A 21,387-nucleotide genomic window follows, 5' to 3' on the forward strand; every position below is an offset into this window, starting at 1 on the left:
TCATGAATTCCCCAAATCAAAAACTTCATGAAATCTCTTTCAGTCAGGGTAGTAAGAAATGCCTCAAACATAAATCTACTTGGCTCTCTCCTTGCTAGAATTCAGGCAGAAAAGCAGATTCCTATGTATTATGATCCTCACATATAAATGGATCTTCATATAAAATTGTAACATAGGCACTTTAAACCTGAGGGGGCATGATGTTGATTAGAACATGAGCGCTGTAGTCACAAATACCTCGGTTCTGCTCCGTGACCTCTGGCAAGTGACAGCATGAGCCTCCTCAGTTTCCACTTCTTTAGAATGGGTCTAACCTTCAAGTTGACAGGCGTATCATGTGAGATCACACGTATACCACGTGGCCCACCTTCCCAGAGTTTTGGGTTCATGCTTTTCTCTGACACCTAAGGGTTTCACTCAGCAACATCCAGTATCCAGCATGTTGATGCCTTGATACACATCAAGGGGAAACTCACTTGATCCTGCCAGTCAGAAAAAGATACCTCAAAATTTTATTGTTTTCCAGAATTACTCCCTAACATCCTAGAAGCTGGCTTCTGACCACATTAAGCTATAGAAACTACTAACATCATCCCCTTCAAATCTCAGTCCTCATGGCTAACGAGTACAAAATGTCTATAGAGCTTCCTGTATGGCAAGCATTGCCCTTACCACTTTTTGTGTACTAACTCATTTCATCCTCACAATAACCCTATAAGATGCATGAGTACTATTAATAGCTCCATTTTACAGATGAGGTAATTGAGGCATTGCTCACAAATAACAGAATTTGAAGCCAGGTAATCTGGCTCAAGTTTACACTGTCTCATGACCTCTAGTTTTTGTTCCTTGTCTCTCTTAAAACCATTTTCTGCCAACACACTGTTGGATCTCCTGCTTCTGATATGTCCTTTTAAGACTGTCTGCTGGCTCTTCTCTCATTCTTCTTACTATCTAAATGCAGACATCTTCTAAAGTTTTAGGCCACCCACCTCCTATCACTATTGTGAGGAGCCCAGGTACTCTCCTCGCTTCAGGTATCAGCCTTATACTGATAATTCACAAATTTAAATCTCTGGCGTTAAACCATAATGCCATCTCTTGGCTTATTTAAGTCACTCCCTCTTCCTCTGTACAAATGCAAATCTAACCACGCTCATCTAAAAATTTGCTCCAGTTGCTTTTAGTGCATAACAAAATGCTCTAGACTTTAGTGGTGGACAACGATTTTATTATGTCCCTGGATTCTGTGGGTCAGGAATCCAGACAGGACACAGAGAAGATGACTGGCCTCTATGCCTCAATGTCTGTGGCGTCAGTGGAAATGGCTGGGAGCTGGAATCACCTGGGGGAATCTACTCCCCTGTCTATTTTTCAATACTAGCTGTTGGGGGAGACCTCGGGTACAGCCATCAGCCACAACACCCACCTGTGGTCACTCCATGTGGCACACCTTCCTCACAGCATGTCTGTGGGCTTAGGGCTCCAAAGTGTCCCACAGTCTTAAAACACTTCTCAATTAATCCAATGTTACAGTTTTTCCTCACCATAAAGAAGGACTAGATGAAGTATCATGTGCTTTCTCACATACCTTCTTAATTCTTAGAAGAGCCCAGGCAAAGCAGGTATTACCACCCTTTACAAAAAGGGAAAAACGACAAAGTTTAGAGATATACTGGTAGTTATACAGATAGTTAAAAGACAAGATCACATTCAAACTCAGTCTCTATGTAGTAACGATCACAACAAAGATCAAGCTCACAAATATGTATGTCCAACTATTTTTCTCTAATTTCAGGGTAAATGTTTCGGTTACCAGATTTTTCTTGTTAGCTAGCTAGTTAGGAATTTGAAACAACTTTGCCATGATACTATTTTTTTTAACGTTTTATTTATTTTTGAGAGACAGAGCATGGGCGGGGGAGGGGCAGAGAAAGAGGGAGACACAGAATCTGAAGCAGGCTCCAGGCTCAGAGGCACAGAGCCCCACGTGGGGCTCGAACTCACACGCTGTGAGATCATGACCTGAGCCGAAGTCGGACACTTAACCGACTGAGCCACCCAGGCACCCGCCCCAATATTATTGAATTGTCTATTTGAAAATAAGTGCACATACCTCAGAAATCAAAAACTGAAAATGGTGAAAAGTCTTGCTTCTACTCTTATCTGTTACCCCAGTTCATATTCCTGATGAACATGTAAGCACTTATGTATCCTCTAATTCTTAATACGAATATAAACAACATGTAACTATGCCCCCTCCCAATTTTCCCTACAAAATATAACTCCTCTGCATAATTTAGCCATTCTAGGGGTCTAGACATTGAGGTTGCCTCCACATTCAACGCTACAGTGATGAACTCTGAGCATATGTCATTTCGTGTGTACAAGTACCTAAGATAAATTCCCAGAGGCAGGATTTTCAAGCAGAATATATAAATTTATATATGGCAGATGTTGCCAAATTATCATCCATAAGGATAGTTACCCTTTCAACAGCAGTATTTGTTTCTCCATCACCTTAATAACATAATAGGGTATCAAATTTCTGAACTTTTGACAATCTAACAAGGAAAAAAATGTATCTTGGTGGGAGTCTGTGTGCATTTCCCTTATTGAGGGTGAGGTCAATCATCTTTCCAACTGTTTAAAGATCCTTTGTATTTCCTGGCCCTTGAACTGTCTGCTTACGTGTCTTCCCAATTTTTCAATTGTGTTTCTGGCCTTTCTCTCACGTTAATTTCTAGTATCTCTTTTTATATTAGTGTGATTATCCTGTCATCTCTGATAGGAATTGTAAATATTTCCTCCCATTCTGTCACTTGACTTCATTTGTATTGGTATTTCATATGTGAAAATTCATAGTTTTTATGTAAAGTTTAATTATTTTCTTTTATGGCTTCTAGACTGAGTCACAACGAGGTAGATATCCACTGCAGAATTAAAGAAATTAACAACCTATATATTTTTAAGCTTTATTTTAAATGCTTTTAAACTTACTAAATAGTTGCAAAGATAGCGTAAAGCATTCCCCTATACCTTCTTTATAAAGCTCCAGTCGACAAATCCAAAAGGAATTAAAGAACCAAACATCATTATTTTGCAACTTCTAATAATTACTGAATGGCTGGTAACACCTAAAGTTGATCAACTGTAACATCACAAAAAGATAGACAAGTAGATTATTTAGCTGCTTCCTGACAGAAGCCCATGCCACACCTCTGAATTATTCTTGACTAAATTTAAGAGTTATTTTTGGTGTGGGGGCAGCGAGGCATACCTCTAAATCTACTAGTATATAAGCAATACAGGAGCTAAAGGAACATGTTAAACTAAATCATGAGAAAGTAATGAGCAAAACCCAGAATGTAGGAAATCCTATAGGACAGACGACCCTGTTTCTTCAAAAAGTTATTAGGGGATAAAAAGGAATATCAAACTGTAACAAACTAAAAGGGAATTAGACATTTATCAAATATAATGTGTGAATCTTGTTTGAATCCTTATTCAAAGAAACCAATTTGTAAAGAACACCTGTGGGAAAATCAGAGAAATGTAAACACTGGTTAGATATTCTAAAGTAAGGAATTTATGTTAATTTCAAGCATAATATTTTTAGGTTTTTATAATTTAGATATAGTGAAGTATTTATCAATGAAATGACATATCTGGGATTTGCTTTAAAATAAGTCAGTGATGGAAGGTATAGGAGGCAGAAGGGATAACACAAGATAACCTATGTTTATGTTAACAGTTGAGGCTACGTAAAAGGCACTTGGCAGTCAGCTCATTATCTTATCCTAATTTTGTGTACATTTGAACACTTATATAGTATCTTAAAAACTGGTTACAATCCTGACAGATTTTCTAGAGATCCTTCCCCATGATAATTTTTATGTGCCAGGGAAACAAGCCAGTCACTTCAATACCTTGAAATAATATGTTGGCTGGCTGTAACAGTTACCTCACCAAACAGGTGAGTTTCTGCAGGTGCAGGACTCTATGACTCTACAATATGTCTAAAGGGTGTCCTCTGGCCTAAAGTATTCAAGAGATGCAGTTGGAATAACTTGTAGCTTTTTTCATAAAGAAAAATCCTCTGCATTTTTCTTTAGTGTATAAAACAGCCAGTATTATGGAGCACCTATGTCTGAGCATTGTAGAAGAAAGATAAGAGTTAAGAAGGGGCCTTTGTCTTTATGAAATAAACTCAAACATTCATCAAGTCGTCCACATGTGCTGGGCAATTTGCTAGGGATTCAATAATGAGTACAAACAGTCCCTCTTCCGCAAAAGAGTCTTTTAAAAAACTGCTACTGAGGCTATAATCAGACAAAATTCTAGTGAGTAAATGTCCTCTCAGCCCTGACTATAACAAATTTACCTCAGTTCACAAAATCTTTGATCAGCCCAATCCAAATTATCCCCTAATTACCACAAACTCAATAGAGAATGTAGAACCGTAGGGAATATATTCATTTATATAAACGGGAATTAGGAATGGTTCATATAATCCAGGACTCATAATCTAAGATTCATCAAAGATTAGATAGTTGCCCTCTACTGGCAAATTTTAATACTGCAGTCTGGCTCAACCTAATACTGGGATCAAATTACAGGGGTATACTGCAAATAAATCAGTGCAGGAATACCCAGCCATGAAGGAGTTTCAAGAGCTGAACAAAGAAAACAGCAGTTTTTTAAAAAGGAGAGGGAAGGGGGTATGGGGGAGTTAAATAAATCAGTAAAATATTATTAGTAAAATTAAACAGAATGTCAAAGATTAGGACTCTTATTATCTATCGTCCTCCCAACACTGCTACTTTCAAGATAGGATCTTGGACAGGTCCTCTCTGTATTTCAGTTTCCTTACCTATAAAATGGGAATAATATCACCTACCCCCTAGGGCTCTTGTGAAGGCAACAAAGGTTATGCATGTCAAGGACTCAGCACCTAGTTAAATCCTCAGCAGCGTCTGTTGTTATTCAGATGTCAGCTCAGGCTTCCCTGCTTCTATCTCCCAACACAGATAAACTCCTCTGCTAAGTGCTCTCCTTGAGCACTCTTTATCCTTACATTCCTCTATCAGTAATCACACACACACACACACACACACACACACACACACACACACACAGGTGATTCTGATGAATATCTGTTTTTGTCCAAAAGATTGTAAATTCCATAAGGGCAGACACTCATCCTGTGTTCCTAGCATTCAGTGCGGGGTCTGGCACTCAGCAAATTTGTTAAATGAAACTGTAAAATTGCCAGTCAGTCTTTTGAATAATCATATTTAGCACTGGTATAGGTATAGGTTGAATTGTGTTCCCTCCCCAAAAAGATACCTTGAAATCCTAAACCCTCATACCTCAGAATGTGACTTATATGGAAATAAGCTAATTACATCTGCAATTACTGTAACTAAGACGGGGCATACTGGACTACAGTGGACTCAGTCCTAGGTGACTGGTATCTTTAAAAGAGGAGAATTTGGACAGCAATAGAGGCAGGGATTAGAATAATGCGAGCAGACAAACACTGAGGATTGATAGCTACCACCAGAAGCTGGGCAGAGGCAAGAAAGTTCTCCCCACTACAATTTTCAGAGGGAGTATGGTTGCACCCACACCTTGATTTTGGATTTCTAGCCTCTAAATAACAGAGCTCTATTGTCTCACAGTTCTAAACATCCCAATTTGTGGTACTTTGTGTCAGCCAATGAAACTAAGAGAAGTATTAATTTGATGGCTTTGTTTGGTATTTAAAGGTATGTATAGGGATTTTTTTTTTTCTCCAAGGCCAGAAAAATTGTTTATAGATAATATATTTTTAAAAGAAACCATTAGGGCAAGTTTTTCTCGTCTATTCTCAATGACTTCCTAATGGCTTTTTAAAAACATGCTCATTTTTTTTAATGTTTATTTATTTTTGAGAGAGACAGAGAGAGGCAGAGAAAGAGAGGCAGAGAGAGGGAGACAGAGGCTCCGAAGTGGGCAGCAGACAGCAGTGGGCAGCACTGACAGCAGAAAGCCCGATAAGGGGCTCAAACTCATGAACCCTGAGATCATGACCTCAGCTGAACTTAACCAACTTAGCCACCCAGGCTCCCCTTTAATGTTTATTTATTTATTTTGAGAGGGGGGGAGAGTGTGAGCAAGGGAGGGGCAGAGAGAGAGGGAGAGAGAGAATCCCAACGCTGTCAGCACAGAGCCCGACAAGGGGCTAGATCTGACAAACCAGGAGATCATGACCTAAGCCAAAATCAAGAGTCGCTTAACCAACTGAGCCATCCAGGCACCCCAATGACTTCTTAACAGCTTTAATCAACTTTGACTACTCCCCAATTCCAGTCATATATTCCAACAGCCTCATTATTTTTAGTTCTTTATTCATAGTACTCTTTCTGGCAATAAACAGAATTAAGTCCTACATAAGTATTCATTAGCAAAATAAAACAAAAATCATTAGTGAATCAAGATTTAGATGAACTACATACATCCAAAAATAGCACCTCAATGATGAGATTAAGTTTTCTTTAATATACTTTCAAACTTGGGACGTAAACTCACCTTTCACCCACGATATGGGAGGGATAGTAAAAAATTTGACTTTCTGTCCCCAGTCATACCTTATAAATTGTTACAATTTTTAGTTCTTCATCAGTCTGATTTGTTAAATCACAAAAATCTGTGATTCAAAAAGAAAAAAAAACTTTTCTAAGTGCTAAGCACATTCAGCATGAAGTGGCTAAGACTCATTTTTGTATAAACAAAGTATCTAATTGCCTTGTGTTATCTTTAAGGAATAGATATCATCTTGCAGTGAAAATGATTGAGGCAGGGACAAGACTCCTCAACCCTGGTGGGTTAAGAAGTTCATCACCTGTGGTACCATCTCCTCATGATACATTATACACATGCTCAAAATTTGGGACACTGTCAACTTGACTTATGAAAACTGCTTTGGCATCCTGGATAAGACAAGCTAAAACCTACTTTAACTACAAATGTGACAGAAGAGTCAAGACTCTTGAGTGTTCCCATAAACTCATAAAGAGGACAATTGATGAGACAAGTTACATGCACTTAACCTTTAGTAGATAATGTTATTTTAAGAATTATTGCCATTTACACCCAGGAGGGCACAGGGAATAGAAAGGGTCAGACACAGACAGGGACAAGACGACCAAGAACCCCAGAGAATAGTAGAGCCTCCAATGTAATTAAGGTTCTGAGTAAAATATAGGAAAGATCCCTTATTGAGAAAGGAGACATCATCAAGGTAAACTCTGAATACATACAAAAACTAGGATGTGGTTAAATGGAAATGGGACAGCAACAGATAAAGATGAGCTGGTCTAAGAATCACCATGTGATGCCAGATTCAAGAGAGAGCCAGTTTCTGGGAGAGGTGACAGTATCTCTTTCAGAACTCCCTCCCAGACTACAAGTTAAAGCCCAGTGGTGAACAATAACCAGGAGGCTTGCACAACCCTCACATAGCCCCATCCCCGCTGATCAAAGATGTACCCATGGTAAGGTACACACTGGAATGTAGAGGAAAGGTCATGGAGAGAAGGGGCAGTGCAGGGAGAAATGACAAATTCCCCCAGAACACCAGAATTTAGCATCGGTCCACTCAGGAGAAACAAAAAATAATTCGGAGAATAATTTGGGGAATTTTCTATTTTACAACACTGAAGTCAATACCATTAACCAGGAATTAATATAGACAGATATAAAAATACAGAGTATCTTGTTTACAAGCATATAAAAGTGAGAGTTTGAAAGAAGTTTGTTTCTATCCAAAACAATTTATAGTAGTCACTGACTTATGCTCTCTAAAGAAATAAAAATTAGAGATTGTGCAGAATTGTTTTATTAGTCTCTGCCATATTTGCTACAGACTTAAAAGTCTCCTTCCTTCTCTCTCCCACCTAGGCTGGCCCACGATCTGGACCACTGCCATTTGAAGTTTATTCCTTTAAGTTCAGCATCATCCTCATTGTCCTCTCCTCTCCGTCTTCTGTACCTCAAAGAAATAGATGTTAATTCCTTAAGTATGATCCCTTAGAGGCTTTCAAACTTTTGACCACAACCCACAGTTCAGAAATATATTAACATTTGGAGCCAGTACGCACCAAAAAAATATACCTCTAAAGCGGACTCAGAAGCTCCTCACAACTTGTATCCTTACTTCATGTTATAAACGCATCTTTCCCATTCTACTCCACCTACTTCATTTTTTTTTAATGTTTATTATTACTGAGAGAGAGAACGCAAGTAGGGAGAGGGGCAGAGAAGGGGAGGGACTGGGGGAGGGGGGTGGACAGAGACTCCGAAGCGGGCTCCACACTGACAGCATCCAGCCCGATGTGGGACTCGAATTCACAAACCATGAGATCGATCGTGACCTGAGCCGAAGTCAGATGCTACACTGACTGAGTCACCCAGGCGCCCCTCCACCTATTTTTTTAAGTTTTTTAAAATTTATTATTATTTTTTTTAAGTTTATTTATTTTTTTTGGGACAGAGAGAGAGCATGAATGGGGGAGGGGCAGAGAGAGAGGGAGACACAGAATCGGAAACAGGCTCCAGGCTCCGAGCCATCAGCCCAGAGCCTGACGCGGGGCTCGAACTCATGGACCTCGAGATCGTGACCTGGCTGAAGTCGGACGCTTAACCGACTGCGCCACCCAGGCGCCCCTTAAAATTTATTTTGAGAGAGAGAGCAAGCAGGAGAGGGGCATAGAGAGAGAGGGAGACAGAATCCCAAGCAAGCTCTGAGCTATCAGTGCAGAACTGGATACAGGGTTTGAACTCGTGAACTGTGAGATCATGACCTGAGCTGAAATCAAGAGTCGGGTGCTTAGCCAACTGAGCCACCCATGCGGCCCTACTTCACCTTTTTTTATGCTGGTAACCCAATGGTTAGGTCACAACTCACAGTTTGAAAAACTTAGTAGATAAGACACAAGATAGCAACATAAGAAAGGAAGTAAGAGTTCGCCATTCAGGCTGTGGGAATTCAAACACCGGCCCTACCACTTGAAGCTGTCAACCTCTCTACCTCAATGTCTTTATCATGGGGATAAGAGAACAGTGTTTATCTCAAAACTAAGGATTAACCAAGACTCTCCACAGAAAGCACTTAAAGCATCAAAAATATTCAATTAATGGCTGGTAATAATTCTTAAATGGTCTGTGGACTTTTTTCATTACGGTAAAATACAAATAAAATTCATCATTTTAACCATTTTAAAGCGTACGGTTCAGTGGCATTTAGTACATTCACAATGTTGTACAAACATCACCACCTCTCTAGTTTTCAGAGACATTTTCATAACCCCGAAAGGAAACCCATTAAGCAGCCACTCCCCATTCTATCCTCCTCCCCAGGCCCGGGCAACCCCTAATCTCCTTTCTGTCTCTAGGTCCAGAGACCTTTTTAAGTAATAAATTAACATTTTACTGAAACAATTTTCTAAGGTATACGGAAGTGTTCTTTGGATTCATTAGCCCTACGGCTCATGAAACAAACTTCTGCTCACCATTTGTTTAAATAAACCTTGTGGGTTAGGTAATTCTGTGACCTGTCTTTGGAGTCAGAAACCCCTCCTGTGAATTTGGAGAGATTCCCAAAGTCTGACCCATGTTAGGGAGACTGTATTCAGTGTCCACAAGAGACAGAATGAGCAAGACCCTAAAAGAGGTTTCTTCATTACCTTGTGGAAGATCACCGAATGACAGAATATTCACCAAATGCAGACTGCTTATTCTTCAGTCTCTGCATTTTGAAATTCTGCTCTTGAGTCTCGGAAATTTTTCCATCAAGAGATAAAAAAGTGAACTTGGACACAGAACTAGAGGCCCATTTCTTGGCTTTAGTGTGTAGTATCATTTCCTTTTGGGGCCCCACCCCTCTCTCACTGATTTCCCACCCTTCCTTTGGGGTGTGGAAGACTGGGCAAAAAATAACTTTGTCCTTCCCAGGATCTACTGGGTGAATCGCCGTATACTTGATCAAGAAAATAACAGGGACAGGGAGTTACCTTGCAAAGCAGCACTGTTATTCCTTGAGACATGATGAAGGCAGAGACTTCTCAGGCCAAATAAATAAATGTCACCAAGAGGCACAGAAGATTTGAACTGGAAAACAACGTCCTTGGTCCCAGTTGCAGAAGTCAGACTATATCTTTCTCTTTTGTGAAGACCAACACCGTTCACCCAGCAAATAAGCAGCGAAGTCCTCATTTTCCATTCTCCCTACCCATCCCCTACAGCTTTCTGGCCTTCTGGGTGAAAGCCTGACCCGCCTCAAGCACGGATAGCATTGGGCAAACCCGGCTTAGAGGTACTCCGATTCCGGGTCCCAGAGCTCAGCAAACCTTCCCGACTCCCAGGGAAGAGCTCTATGGCTTTTGAGCTTTTACAGTGGGGGCGGGGGCTTCAAGCAGCAAACTAGCCCGAGAAACCTCACGCCTCAAACCCTGGGAGCATCCTGAGATGGAGTTAACTTGATGTGGACACAAAATACACCTTTCCGAAGACCCGGGTGGCCCCTGGCAAGTCAGTGAGAGTGCGGATCTCTGAGTTTGCCACAAAGGATCACCCCGAGCCTCCAAGCAGACGAAGCCGAAGTTTCACCCCAGATCTATCAAAGAGTGAGACCTCGAGAAAAAGACCTGGGAAGCCCTCCCTTCCGCAAGCGCCAGGTGATCCTAATCCTGGCAAGTGTGGGTCCAGCACGTGCTTCAAGCATCCGGCCCTGGACGCTCAGGCAAAAGGGGCTCCAGCCGCCCACCTGGCAGGGAGCTCAGTGACCGCGGTCCCAGCGCCCCGAGGCTCAAGGAGACGGCTGCGCGCAAGGCAGGGAGGACCCCGCAAGGACTGCTGCGCGGACCCTTGGGGAGGAGAGGCGGCTGCCTCCCTGGGCGCCAGAAATGCGTCCCGCGCAGGGCTCTCTCCAGCGGGGCCAGCGCAGAAGGCGGGGTGCGGAAGGGACAGCACTCGGTTCACTCCGCCAAGAGTGAAGCAACTCCGGAAACTTCCCGGAGCCGGCGCGCGCCTCCCGCCGCCACCTACTCCGCGCCCCGCAAGCCAGAGCAGCCCGCGCCCACGCCGCGGGCGGGCGCACTGACCTGAGATGGTCTCCTGGTAGCCCTTCGTGAAAAACTGCATGGCTGTGGCCGCCCTCCAGGGCGTCTTGAGCAGTCCCTGCCGCTGGGGGTCCTCTCCTAGCGAGCGCAGGATAGACGAGTAGGCGGCCGCCAGGTTGGGGAGGTTCAGCTCATTATCCTCCTCGCTGCGGGGCCGTTCACCCTTCCAGCCGTCCGCCGGCTGGACGCTCTTGGTTTCCGGCCGCGGCGGCTTCTCGGCCGGCCCGCTCGGCCCGGGTCGCGGCGACTCCCCCTCGGGGAACCCATTACTGCACCTGGCACCCCGCGGCTTGGCCGGCGCCCGCACCGGACCCTTCTCCATGGACCTGCCGCTGCCGCTTCGGAGGGACTCTGGGACTCTTCGGGGACTGCAAGTAAATTGCACCGGCGGCCGCAGGCAATAGGCTGTGGCCGGGATCACCTGAGGAAAGTAGGCGACCAGCCTGTAACACTCTTCAAGACAGGAACAGCTGAGGGCTAGGGAGCGCTGCGGTGCCTCCTTTTTATGGGCTGGCGGCTCTGGCGGCGCCGCGAAGCGTTCCCATTGGCCGGAGCCTACGCGCGTCACGGCGCTCGCCCCGCCCCCTCGCCTGTCCTCTGCCCCGCGCCCGAAAGGGGGCGGTCCGGCGGGCTGGGCGCAAGCGGGGCTCGACCCAGCGAGCTCCGGAAAGGCAGCCGCCGGGGGCAGTGGAGCAGACCCGCGCCAGCCGGGAGGAGGGGGTTGCATCCCTCGGGTTGTGGCGGCGCGAACCGAATCCGGACGGAGGCAGATGTCGAGTGCTGGAACCTAGGCTGGGGGATGCACGCTCCGGGCGCCCGGCGAGCCCTCTCCTCTTCGGCAAAGAGAATGCTGCTCAGAAGTGCTTGTGTCCCCTCGCTCTAGGAGAGATGACCAAACAGGTGGGCTCGCCGGGGAAAAGACTGCGTTAAGCTGTCGGTAAGGAAACCAACTCTTACGCTTTTAGGGTGAGAGAATAATATGACATGACACTCTTGCGTTCGTTAGTTTAAAATATGGCCAACGCACCTGCCACCTACGAGAACCCACTCGCTGCTCTGAGGGAGAGTGTTGCACCAAGTGGACCTTACGTGAGTCCGTGTATCTAGGAGGATGGCATTTGTGATGGCCAGAACTTTGGCCCTGGAGAAGAATTGATTTGTAAGCGAGGAAAAGTTAGGACTTTCATTAAAAACCCATTTGCGTTCTGTGGGTATTTGGTACTGATTATTTTGGAGTGACGTGCTAAGCTCCTTTCCCCTGATGTTGGTACAAATTGTGAAACGTTATTGATCAACTGGACTCGTAACCAGTGACATCACCTTTGACTGTTTTCTTTAAGATTAAAAAATGTGGGGTTTTTTTAATGGGCTTTTTATTCCCCCTCGCTGGGGGGATTATTTCTTAATGCCAAAGGTAGGTTTTTAAACATGTGTCAAATTAACATGATTTGCTCCAGAGTTTCTCATGCTGACTTTCTGACATATATACAGGTATTTAAAAAGCTTAGAATCAGACGAACCAGGAGGGAAGCCCTTGAAATTATTCTATACTGATATATAATATCAGTATTATATCATATTTTATGATGATTATATTTATTAATATTATTACTTATTTATATGTATTAATTATTTGTTAATATTATAATTATTAATTAGTATTATTGGAAGAGGCATAGCCCTGTTGTTAACATCAAGGAGGGAAATATGGAAATTACTTGGCCTCCTCAGCACCTTTAGTCTAAAATAGAAGTATTTGGGCGAATGTGCCTTTTAAAGATAATTGTTGAATTTCTACATACATTAAAGACCAAGATACATAAATCAAGAAACATGACCATCTCTTGGAAAACTTCTTTGTCACTCTGCTAACATTTTTGTAAGTCCCCCCGCCTCCCTCCCCCCCCCCTCCAGCAAATTCTTGCAACACTTTTTCCCTGTAAATGCACTGCCCACTGTCCACTGATATTTCCTGGTCAGAGTTATCCACTGGGTCTCAAACTGTTTCAGCATAGCTGCGGACAGCGTTAAAGAATGGTCTTGTAGGGGTACCTGGGTGGCTCAGTCAAGCGTCTTACTTTGGCTCAGGTCATGATCTCACGTTTGAGCCCCAAGTGGGGCTTTGTGCTGACAGCTCAGAACATGGAGCCTGCTTCAGATTCTGTGTCTCCCTCTGTTTCTCTGTCCCTCCCCGCTTGTGCTCTATCTCTGTCTCTCAAAAATAAACATTAAGAAAAAAAAAGAATGGCCTTGTATTTAACAAATGAAAAGAAAGATACCAAGTGAGGTACTTTTTTAAATGGAGGGATTCAATGAAGACGCTTTCAGTAAGAATTTTGTAATTTTTGGTGGCAATCTTTTTCCTTCCTTTAAAAACATTTGTGAACGTTAACTAATATCATATTCCCCAAAGACAACTCCTAATTAAATTTTTACCCTAAAAATTAACATTTTCTTATAAACACTGCTACTGAAGCATTAGCACTTTTGTTGCCAAATAATGCAAAATCTCCAGATTTGTTCGATAATATAATTAGTTGTAAAATGGAGGCAATGCCTTTCAGCCAAATGCCCAGAGGTAATATAAGGAAACTTTAAAATCACCTTTATATAAACAGTTTAACAGTGAAATGTAGGTACTTGGCAGGGGTAGTTACAAGTGGAAATGAGAGAAAAAAGAGGAATAAACTAAAATAGGAGGGACATGTTCCCAGAATTTATTAGCACAAAAAAGTGCAACAGTAAAACTATGTGCATTCTCAAGCAGGAATTGTAATGGCATGTATGTATCTAACCCAGTAAGGGACCCATTTTCACCTTGGACCCAACCTGGGAGTTGCTTTGTATCAAAAGGCCAAGGAATTTTTTTTTTTTTTAATTCTCCCGCTTTTAGGAAAGTAGCAGAACAGAGAAACAGATGAGTGAGATCCACAGTATCAGAGATTGAATACTGCAGGGCTATAGAAATATATAGTCACTTGCCAAGGGTAGCAGGGAACTAATGTTAGGAATCTGTCAATGGTAACTGGAAAAAAGGAAATTTCTTTAAATACACTTGATGGTGATTGTATATTTGAGATTCAAACTTTAGAGGATATTCTTGCATAAGGTGGAAAAACACACAGGAAAAGTGTCCTTATTCCACTCCTAACTTCCAGAAATAGGACTATGGAATCAGTGCAATCCTGAGATGTCTCACGAAATCCCTCAAATGTCAGGAGAAGCAAACTAAATTGAGGCCTTTATCTTTCTTCTCTTCTGACTGAGGAGGAATGGGACAACTTTTGGAGAGAAAATGGAAGAACACAAACACTGAGCTGAGTCTCTGAGATGGAAGGAAGGATCAAGGGCTCCATGCTGACTTGAGGAAACTGTCCAAAGCCCAAAGGTACCTCACAAGGGTAGGGTAGACATACCCCAAATGTCACATATTCCTGGCAGGGGATCTTAGATACCATTTCAAAAGAACTACCACGTGCTAAAAACAGGGATACTAAGGAAGAGTACACTCTACCACAAATGAACACTGTCCCAACCTTCATAATCCCTTATAGAAGAAAGGATATATTACAGTCACCTCAAGTCCCCAACTGTAGCAGAGTCAGCAAAGCAAATGAGCTTCTGCAATAATGGGAAACACAAAGAAGTCACCCTCAATAATATCAGGAATGGATAGAACAGAGAAATAACATGGCAACCATGCAAACGTGTAACAGCCAAACTAAACTAAACAAGGGCAGAAATAATACAGCACACAGAAGACACAAACACAAAGAGTGCAACTGAGTAGGAAGTAAAGCTCATGGAACAGAAGCAAATTGCTCACAAATGTTTTATGCTATAAAACAAATTAATAAAAACATGGGTTCAATATGATAAAAAAAACCAAGATAATAAAATTGAAAAAGGAGTTACAGATCTAAGGAAATATATTGAGGACCATCATTATTATGGAATTTGTTTAAAAGAACTATATATAAAATAGACACTGTTAAAAATTTAATTACTGGGGCACCTGGACGGCCAACTCTTGGTTTTGACTCAGGTCATGATCTCATGGTCATGAGATCCAGCCCCATGTGGGACTCCACACTAGGCATGAAGCCTGCTTGGGATTCTCTCTCTGTCTCTCTTTCTCTCTCAAAAAGTAAAAAAAATAGGGGTACGTGGGTAGCTCAGTCGGTTAAGCATCTGACTCTTGATTTCAACTCAGGTCATGATCTCACATTTTGTGGGTTTGAGCTCTGCATGGGACTCTGGGCTGACAGTGCAGAACCTGCTTGGGATTCTATCTCTCCCCTCTCTCTCTACTCCTCCCCTGCTCATGCATGCTCTCTCTCTCAAAAAACAAAACAAAACAAAAAACAAAAAACTAATAATAAATAAAAATAAAAATAAAAAATAAAATAAAAAACCTTAAAAAAATTAATTACTGACATGGAGAAAGGCAGGTGAATGAATGCAGAATAAGAGACAAAGATGAGAGCTATTAGAGAAGACAAAGATGATCCAGCATAAGAATAATTAGGGTTCTTGAAATAGAGAACTCAACAAATGGGAGAGACTATAGTCAAAAATATGATACAAGCAGATTTCTGTACTAGAAATAAACCCTTATATTTATACGCAGTTGATTTTCAAAATGAGTGCCAAGATGATTAAACAGGGTAAGGAGTCTTTTCAACAAATGATACTGGGACAATTGGACACCCTCTTGCATGTAGCAAAAGAAAGAACTTGGTGGTAGGGAGATGGGTGAAATAGTTGAAGGGGATTAAGAGGTATAAAATTCCAGTTATAAAATAAATAAATCACAAGGAAGAAAAATATAGTGTAGGGAATATAGTCAGTAATATTCTTTACTTTTTTTATTTTAGAGAGGGAGTGTGAGCAGGGGAAAGGGGCAGAAGGAGAGAGAGAGAGAAAAAAAATGTCAAGCAGGCTCTACACTCAGTGCAGAGCCCAACATGGGGCTCAATCCCACAACCTTGGGATCATGACCTGAGCCAAAATCAAGAATCAGTCATTCAACTGACTGAGCCACTGAGGTGCCCCTTCTTTTTTTTTAAGTAGGCTCTACACCCAACATGGGGTTCAAACTCATGACCCCAAGATCAAGAGTTGCATGCTCTACCAACTAAGCCAGCCAAGCGCTCCAAGTCAGTAATATTCTAATAACATATGGTGACAAATCGTAACTACAGTTATATGATGAGCATTGTCTAATGTATAGAATTATGAGTTCACTATGTTATACACCCAAAACTAATATAACATTGAATGTCAACTATACTTTTAAAAAAAAGAAGTTGGATCACTATCTCACATCATATACAAAAATTAACTCAAAATAGATCAAAGGCCTAAATGTTACAGCAAAAATTATAAAGTGCTTAGAATAAAACATAGGCATAAATCTTCATGACCTTGGATCAGCTAATTAGAAATGACACAGAATGAAAAGATGCTCAACATTACTCATCATCAGGGAAATACAAATCAAAACCACAATAAGATACCATCTCATACCTGTCAGAATGGCTAAAATGAACAACACAGGAAATGACATGTGGTGAAGATACAGAGAAAGGTGAACCCTCTTACACTGTTGGTAGGAATGCAAACTGCTTCAGCCTCTGGAGAACACTATGGAGGTTCCTCAAAAAATTAGAAATAGAACTACCCTAAAACCTAGCAATTGCACTCCCAAAGGATACAAATATAAAAATTCAAAGAGGTACATACACCCTGATGTTTATAGCAGCATTACCAACAATAGTCAAACTATGGAAAGACCTCAAGTATCCATTGACTAATGAGTGGATAAAGAAATGTGGTATAGGGGCACCTGGGTGTCTCAGTTGGGTAAGCATCCAACTTCAGTTCAGGTCATGATCTTACAGTTTGTGAGTTCAAGCCCTGTGTTGGGCTCTGTGCTGACAGTTCAGAGCCTGGAACCTGCTTTGGATTATGTGTATGTCTCTCTCCCTCTCTCTCTCTCTCTCTGCCCCACCCCACTTGCTCTCTGTCTCTCTCTGTCTCCCAAAAATGAATAAACATTAAAAAAAAATTTTAAGAAGATGTGGTATAGATACACAATGGAAATGAAATCTTGCTATTCACAATGACGTGGATGGAGCTAGAGTGTATTATGCTAAGTGAAATAAGTCAGAGAAAGACAAATACCATATGATTTCACTCATATGTGGAATTTAAGAAGCAAAACAGATGAACATATGGGAAAGGGGGGAAAAAAGAGGGGGAAACAAACCACAAGAGACTCTTAACAATAGAGAACAAGCTAAGGGTTGATGGAGGGAGGTGGGGAGGTGGGCTAAGTGGGTGATGAGTATTAAGGAGGGTACTTGTTATGATGAGCACTGGGTGTCATATGTAAGTGATGAATCACTAAATTCTACTCCTGAAATCAATATTACACTACATGTTAACTAACTAGAATGTAAATAAAAATTTGAGAAAATAAATAAATGGCCATTTTAAAAAATGTTTTTATCATTTATTTTTGAGAGAGAGAGAGATAACATGAGCAGAGGAGGGACAGAGAGAGAGGGAGACACAGAATCTGAAGGAGGCTCCAGGCTCTGAGCTGTCAGCACAGAGTCTGACACGGGTCTCAAACCCATGAATTGTGAGATCATGACCTGAGCCAAAGTCGGACACTTAACCAACTGAGCCACCAGATGCCCATAAATAAATAAATAAATACATAAATAAATAAATAAATAAAATGACTCACAAAATAGAAGCAAAAAAGGGAAAAAGAAAAGATAAACTAGGCTTCACCAAAATTTAAAATATAACCCACAGAATGGGAGAAAATACTTGCAAATCATGTATCTAATAAGGGGCTAGTATCTAGAATATATAAAGAACTCTAACAGCTCAATAAAAAGACCAATAACCTAATATACAAATGGGCAAAGGATTTGAATTGACATTTCTCCAAAGTAGGTATACACATGACCAATAAGCACATGAAAAGATGCTCAACATTAGCTATCAGGGAAATGCCAATTAGGGCCTAAGTGAATATTACTTCACACCCCCTAGGATGGCTGTATTAAAAAAGATGATAACAAGTATTTCAAAGGATGTGAAGAAACTGGAATTCTTATACACTGCTAGTGGGAATATAAAATAGTGCAGCTGCATTAGAAACTGGCAGCTCCGGGGCGCCTGGGTGGCTCAGTGGGTTAAGCGGCCGACTTCAGCTCAGGTCATGGTCTCGCGGTCCGTGAGTTCGAGCCCCACGTCGGGCTCTGTGCTGACAGCTCAGAGCCTGGAGACTGTTTCAGATTCTGTGACTCCCTCTCTCTGACCCTCCCCCGTTCATGCTCTGTCTCTCTCTGTCTCAAAAATAAATAAATGTTAAAAAAAAATTAAAAAAAAAAAAAAGAAAGAAACTGGCAGCTCCTCAAAAGGTTAAACACAGAATTCTCATACGACCCAGCAATTCCACAACAAGTAGAATCACAGGAGTAACAAAAACATGCCTATACAAAACTTGCACATGAATGTTCATAGCACCATTATTCACAATAGCCCAAAAGTAGAAACAACCCAGGGTGCCTGGGTGGCTTGGTTGGTTGAGCATCTGACTCTTGATTTCAGTTCAGGTCATGATCTCCTGGTCATGAGATCAAGCCCCCACACTGGGCTCTTTGCTGACAGCATGGAGTCTGCTTGGGATTCTCTCTCCTTCTCTCTCCGCCCCTCCCCCACTTGCGCTTTCTCTCTCTTTCTCTCAGAGTAAATAAATAAACATTAAATGAAAGTGGACACAACTCAAATGTCCATCAACTAATGAGTGGATAAACTGTGATATACATGTACACTGGAATATTATTCAACCATAAAAATGAAGTGCTGATATAGCCAATAACATGGATGAACCTTGAAAACATTATACTAAGTGAAAAAAGCAGATGCAAAAGGCCACATATTATGTGATTCTATTGTATGAAAAACCTAGAATAAGCAAATGCATCAAGACAAATCAGATTAGTGGTTGCCAAGGCCTTATGGGACTAGGGAGTGACCACTAATAAGTGTGGGGTTTCTTTTTGGGGTAATGAAAATTTTCTGGAATTAGTGGTGATATTAGCACAACTTTGTGAATATATTAAAAACTACTAAACTGTACAGTTTAAAAGAATAAATTTTATGGTATACGAATTATATCTCCATAAAAAAGGATATTCCTCTTAAAAACTAAAATACAATTTGCAAAAAAATATGTATATATATCCATATATATATAATTTTCTATAACAATATCTTCTAGAAAAATTTAAGACAGAATGCTTAACACCAGGCTGGATAAACTTCAAGAATAAGGACAGTTTCAAGGATAGAGTTTTTCAAGCATCCATGCAAAAAAACCAAACCAAAACAAAACAAAAACAACAGGGGCGCCTGGGTGGCTCAGTCGGTTAAGCGGCCGACTTCAGCTCAGGTCATGATCTTGTGGTCCGTGACTTCGAGCCCTGCGTCGGGCTCTGTGCTGACAGCTCAGAACCTGGAGCCTGTTTCAGATTCTGTGTCTCCCTCTCTCTGACCCTCCCCTGTTCATGCTCTCTCTCTTTCTCAAAAATAAATAAACGTTAAAAAAAGTTTTTTAAAACAAACAAACAAACAAAAAAAACAAAAACAAAAACAACAAATTGCCTAAAAAGATTTGGGACTAAGGACATAGGCTATCCTCCAGTTTTTCCACAGCAACAGTCATTGCCAAAAAAAAATACAATTTTTTTCTGAAGGAGAAAGTTTTATAGCTTTAAGGAAAGTAAGTTATACCCACTCAAGAAAGCATTCAAATACAAGGATACACTGCCTCAAACATGTATGAACTCAGAAAATACAATGTGTATATAAGTTCCTTACTGAGAAAACCACTTGATATGAGATCCTGCTAATTAAGAGATAATCAAAATAAAGAACTCAAGAATTCAGATGGTATGGTAAGCATTTAAATATAAAATCAAGGGCCGCCTGGGTGGCGCAGTCGGTTAAGCGTCCGACTTCAGCCAGGTCACGATCTTGCGGTCCGGGAGTTCGAGCCCCGCGTCAGGCTCTGGGCTGATGGCTCGGAGCCTGGAGCCAGTTTCCGATTCTGTGTCTCCCTCTCTCTCTGCCCCTCCCCCGTTCGTGCTCTGTCTCTCTCTGTCCCAAAAATAAATAAACGTTGAAAAAAAAATTTTTTAAATATAAAATCAATTTAAATTTTTTAAATATAAAAACAATTCTAAGTATAAAGCCAATGCTAAAACACCTAATATCACTGTTACAGAACAGAACATGAACAGTATGAACCTGGACAATATAAGAATAATACAACTAACCAAAACTAAAAATTGAAGAAAGGGAGATGGGCACAGTCTTCACCCTTCATTAAAAAGGGTCAGTAATACTATTTAAACTGGTGGGGCGCCTGGGTGGCTCAGTCGGTTGGACATCCAACTTCGGCTCAGGTCATGATCTCATAGCTTGTGAGTTCAAGCCCCACGTCGGGTGGGCTCTGTGCTGACAGCTCAGAGCCTGGAGCCTGCTTCAGATCCTGTGTTTCCCTCTCTCTCTGCCCCTCCCCCACTCTCACTCTGTCTCTCAAAAGTGAATAAACATTAAAAAAATTGTTTTAATATTATTTAAACTGGAACATATTAGTAAAAAAATCTTCATTTTTTTAGCTTTAGAGGAATTGTTAAAGAAATACCACAAAGAAATTTTATGTGTCAACTTGCCCAGATATCTGGTAAAACATTTCTGGGTTCATCTGTGGGGCTGTTTCCAGAAGAGAGTAACATTTGAATTGGTGAACTGAGTCAAGAAGATTGCCTTCCCCAAAGTGGGTGGGCATCATCCAATCTGTGGTGGGCCTGAATAGAACAAAAAGGCAGAGGAAGGGCAAATTCACTCTCTCTGCTTGAACTGAGACACCCATCTTCTCCCACCCTCAGGCATTGGACATCACTGCTCCTGGTTTTCAGGCTTTCTGACTCAGATCAGGACTTATATCATCAGCCCCCCTCATCCTACACCCATTCTCAGGCCTTATGGACTCAGACTAAAAGTATGGCTCTGGCTTTCCTGGCCTTCCAGCTTGCTGAAGGCAGATTGTGGGACTTTTTGGCCACTATAACCACGTGAGTTAATTCCTATAATAAATCTCCTCTTATATCTCTCTCTCTATATATTTTATTGGTTC

At 41.5% G+C, this 21,387-nt stretch overlaps 1 protein-coding gene and 1 long non-coding RNA gene across 4 annotated transcripts in view; one reads left to right on the forward strand and one right to left on the reverse strand.

Moving 5' to 3' along the window:
• The window catches only part of GCH1 (GTP cyclohydrolase 1), a 47,566-nt gene extending 35,919 nt beyond the window's left edge, over positions 1 to 11,647 (reverse strand). The window contains exon 1 of one of the 3 annotated variants that reach the window (XM_043556211.1): positions 11,145 to 11,638. In XM_043556211.1, the coding sequence (XP_043412146.1) occupies positions 11,145 to 11,484 (340 nt within the window). In that variant the 5' untranslated portion in view covers positions 11,485 to 11,638. Of the gene's footprint in view, positions 1 to 11,144 lie in introns of all 3 variants that reach the window. The other 2 variants (XM_043556215.1, XM_043556214.1) reach the window with 2 other exon arrangements.
• Positions 11,648 to 11,786: 139 nt separating this feature from the next.
• The window catches only part of LOC122469124, a 63,642-nt gene continuing 54,041 nt past the window's right edge, over positions 11,787 to 21,387 (forward strand). Inside the window, exon 1 of the long non-coding RNA XR_006293387.1 lies at positions 11,787 to 12,099. This is a non-coding gene — a long non-coding RNA (uncharacterized LOC122469124). The remainder of the gene's footprint in view (positions 12,100 to 21,387) is intronic.

This window comes from Prionailurus bengalensis, chromosome B3 (assembly GCF_016509475.1).
Source record: "Prionailurus bengalensis isolate Pbe53 chromosome B3, Fcat_Pben_1.1_paternal_pri, whole genome shotgun sequence".
NCBI classification, from domain to species: domain Eukaryota; kingdom Metazoa; phylum Chordata; class Mammalia; order Carnivora; family Felidae; genus Prionailurus; species Prionailurus bengalensis.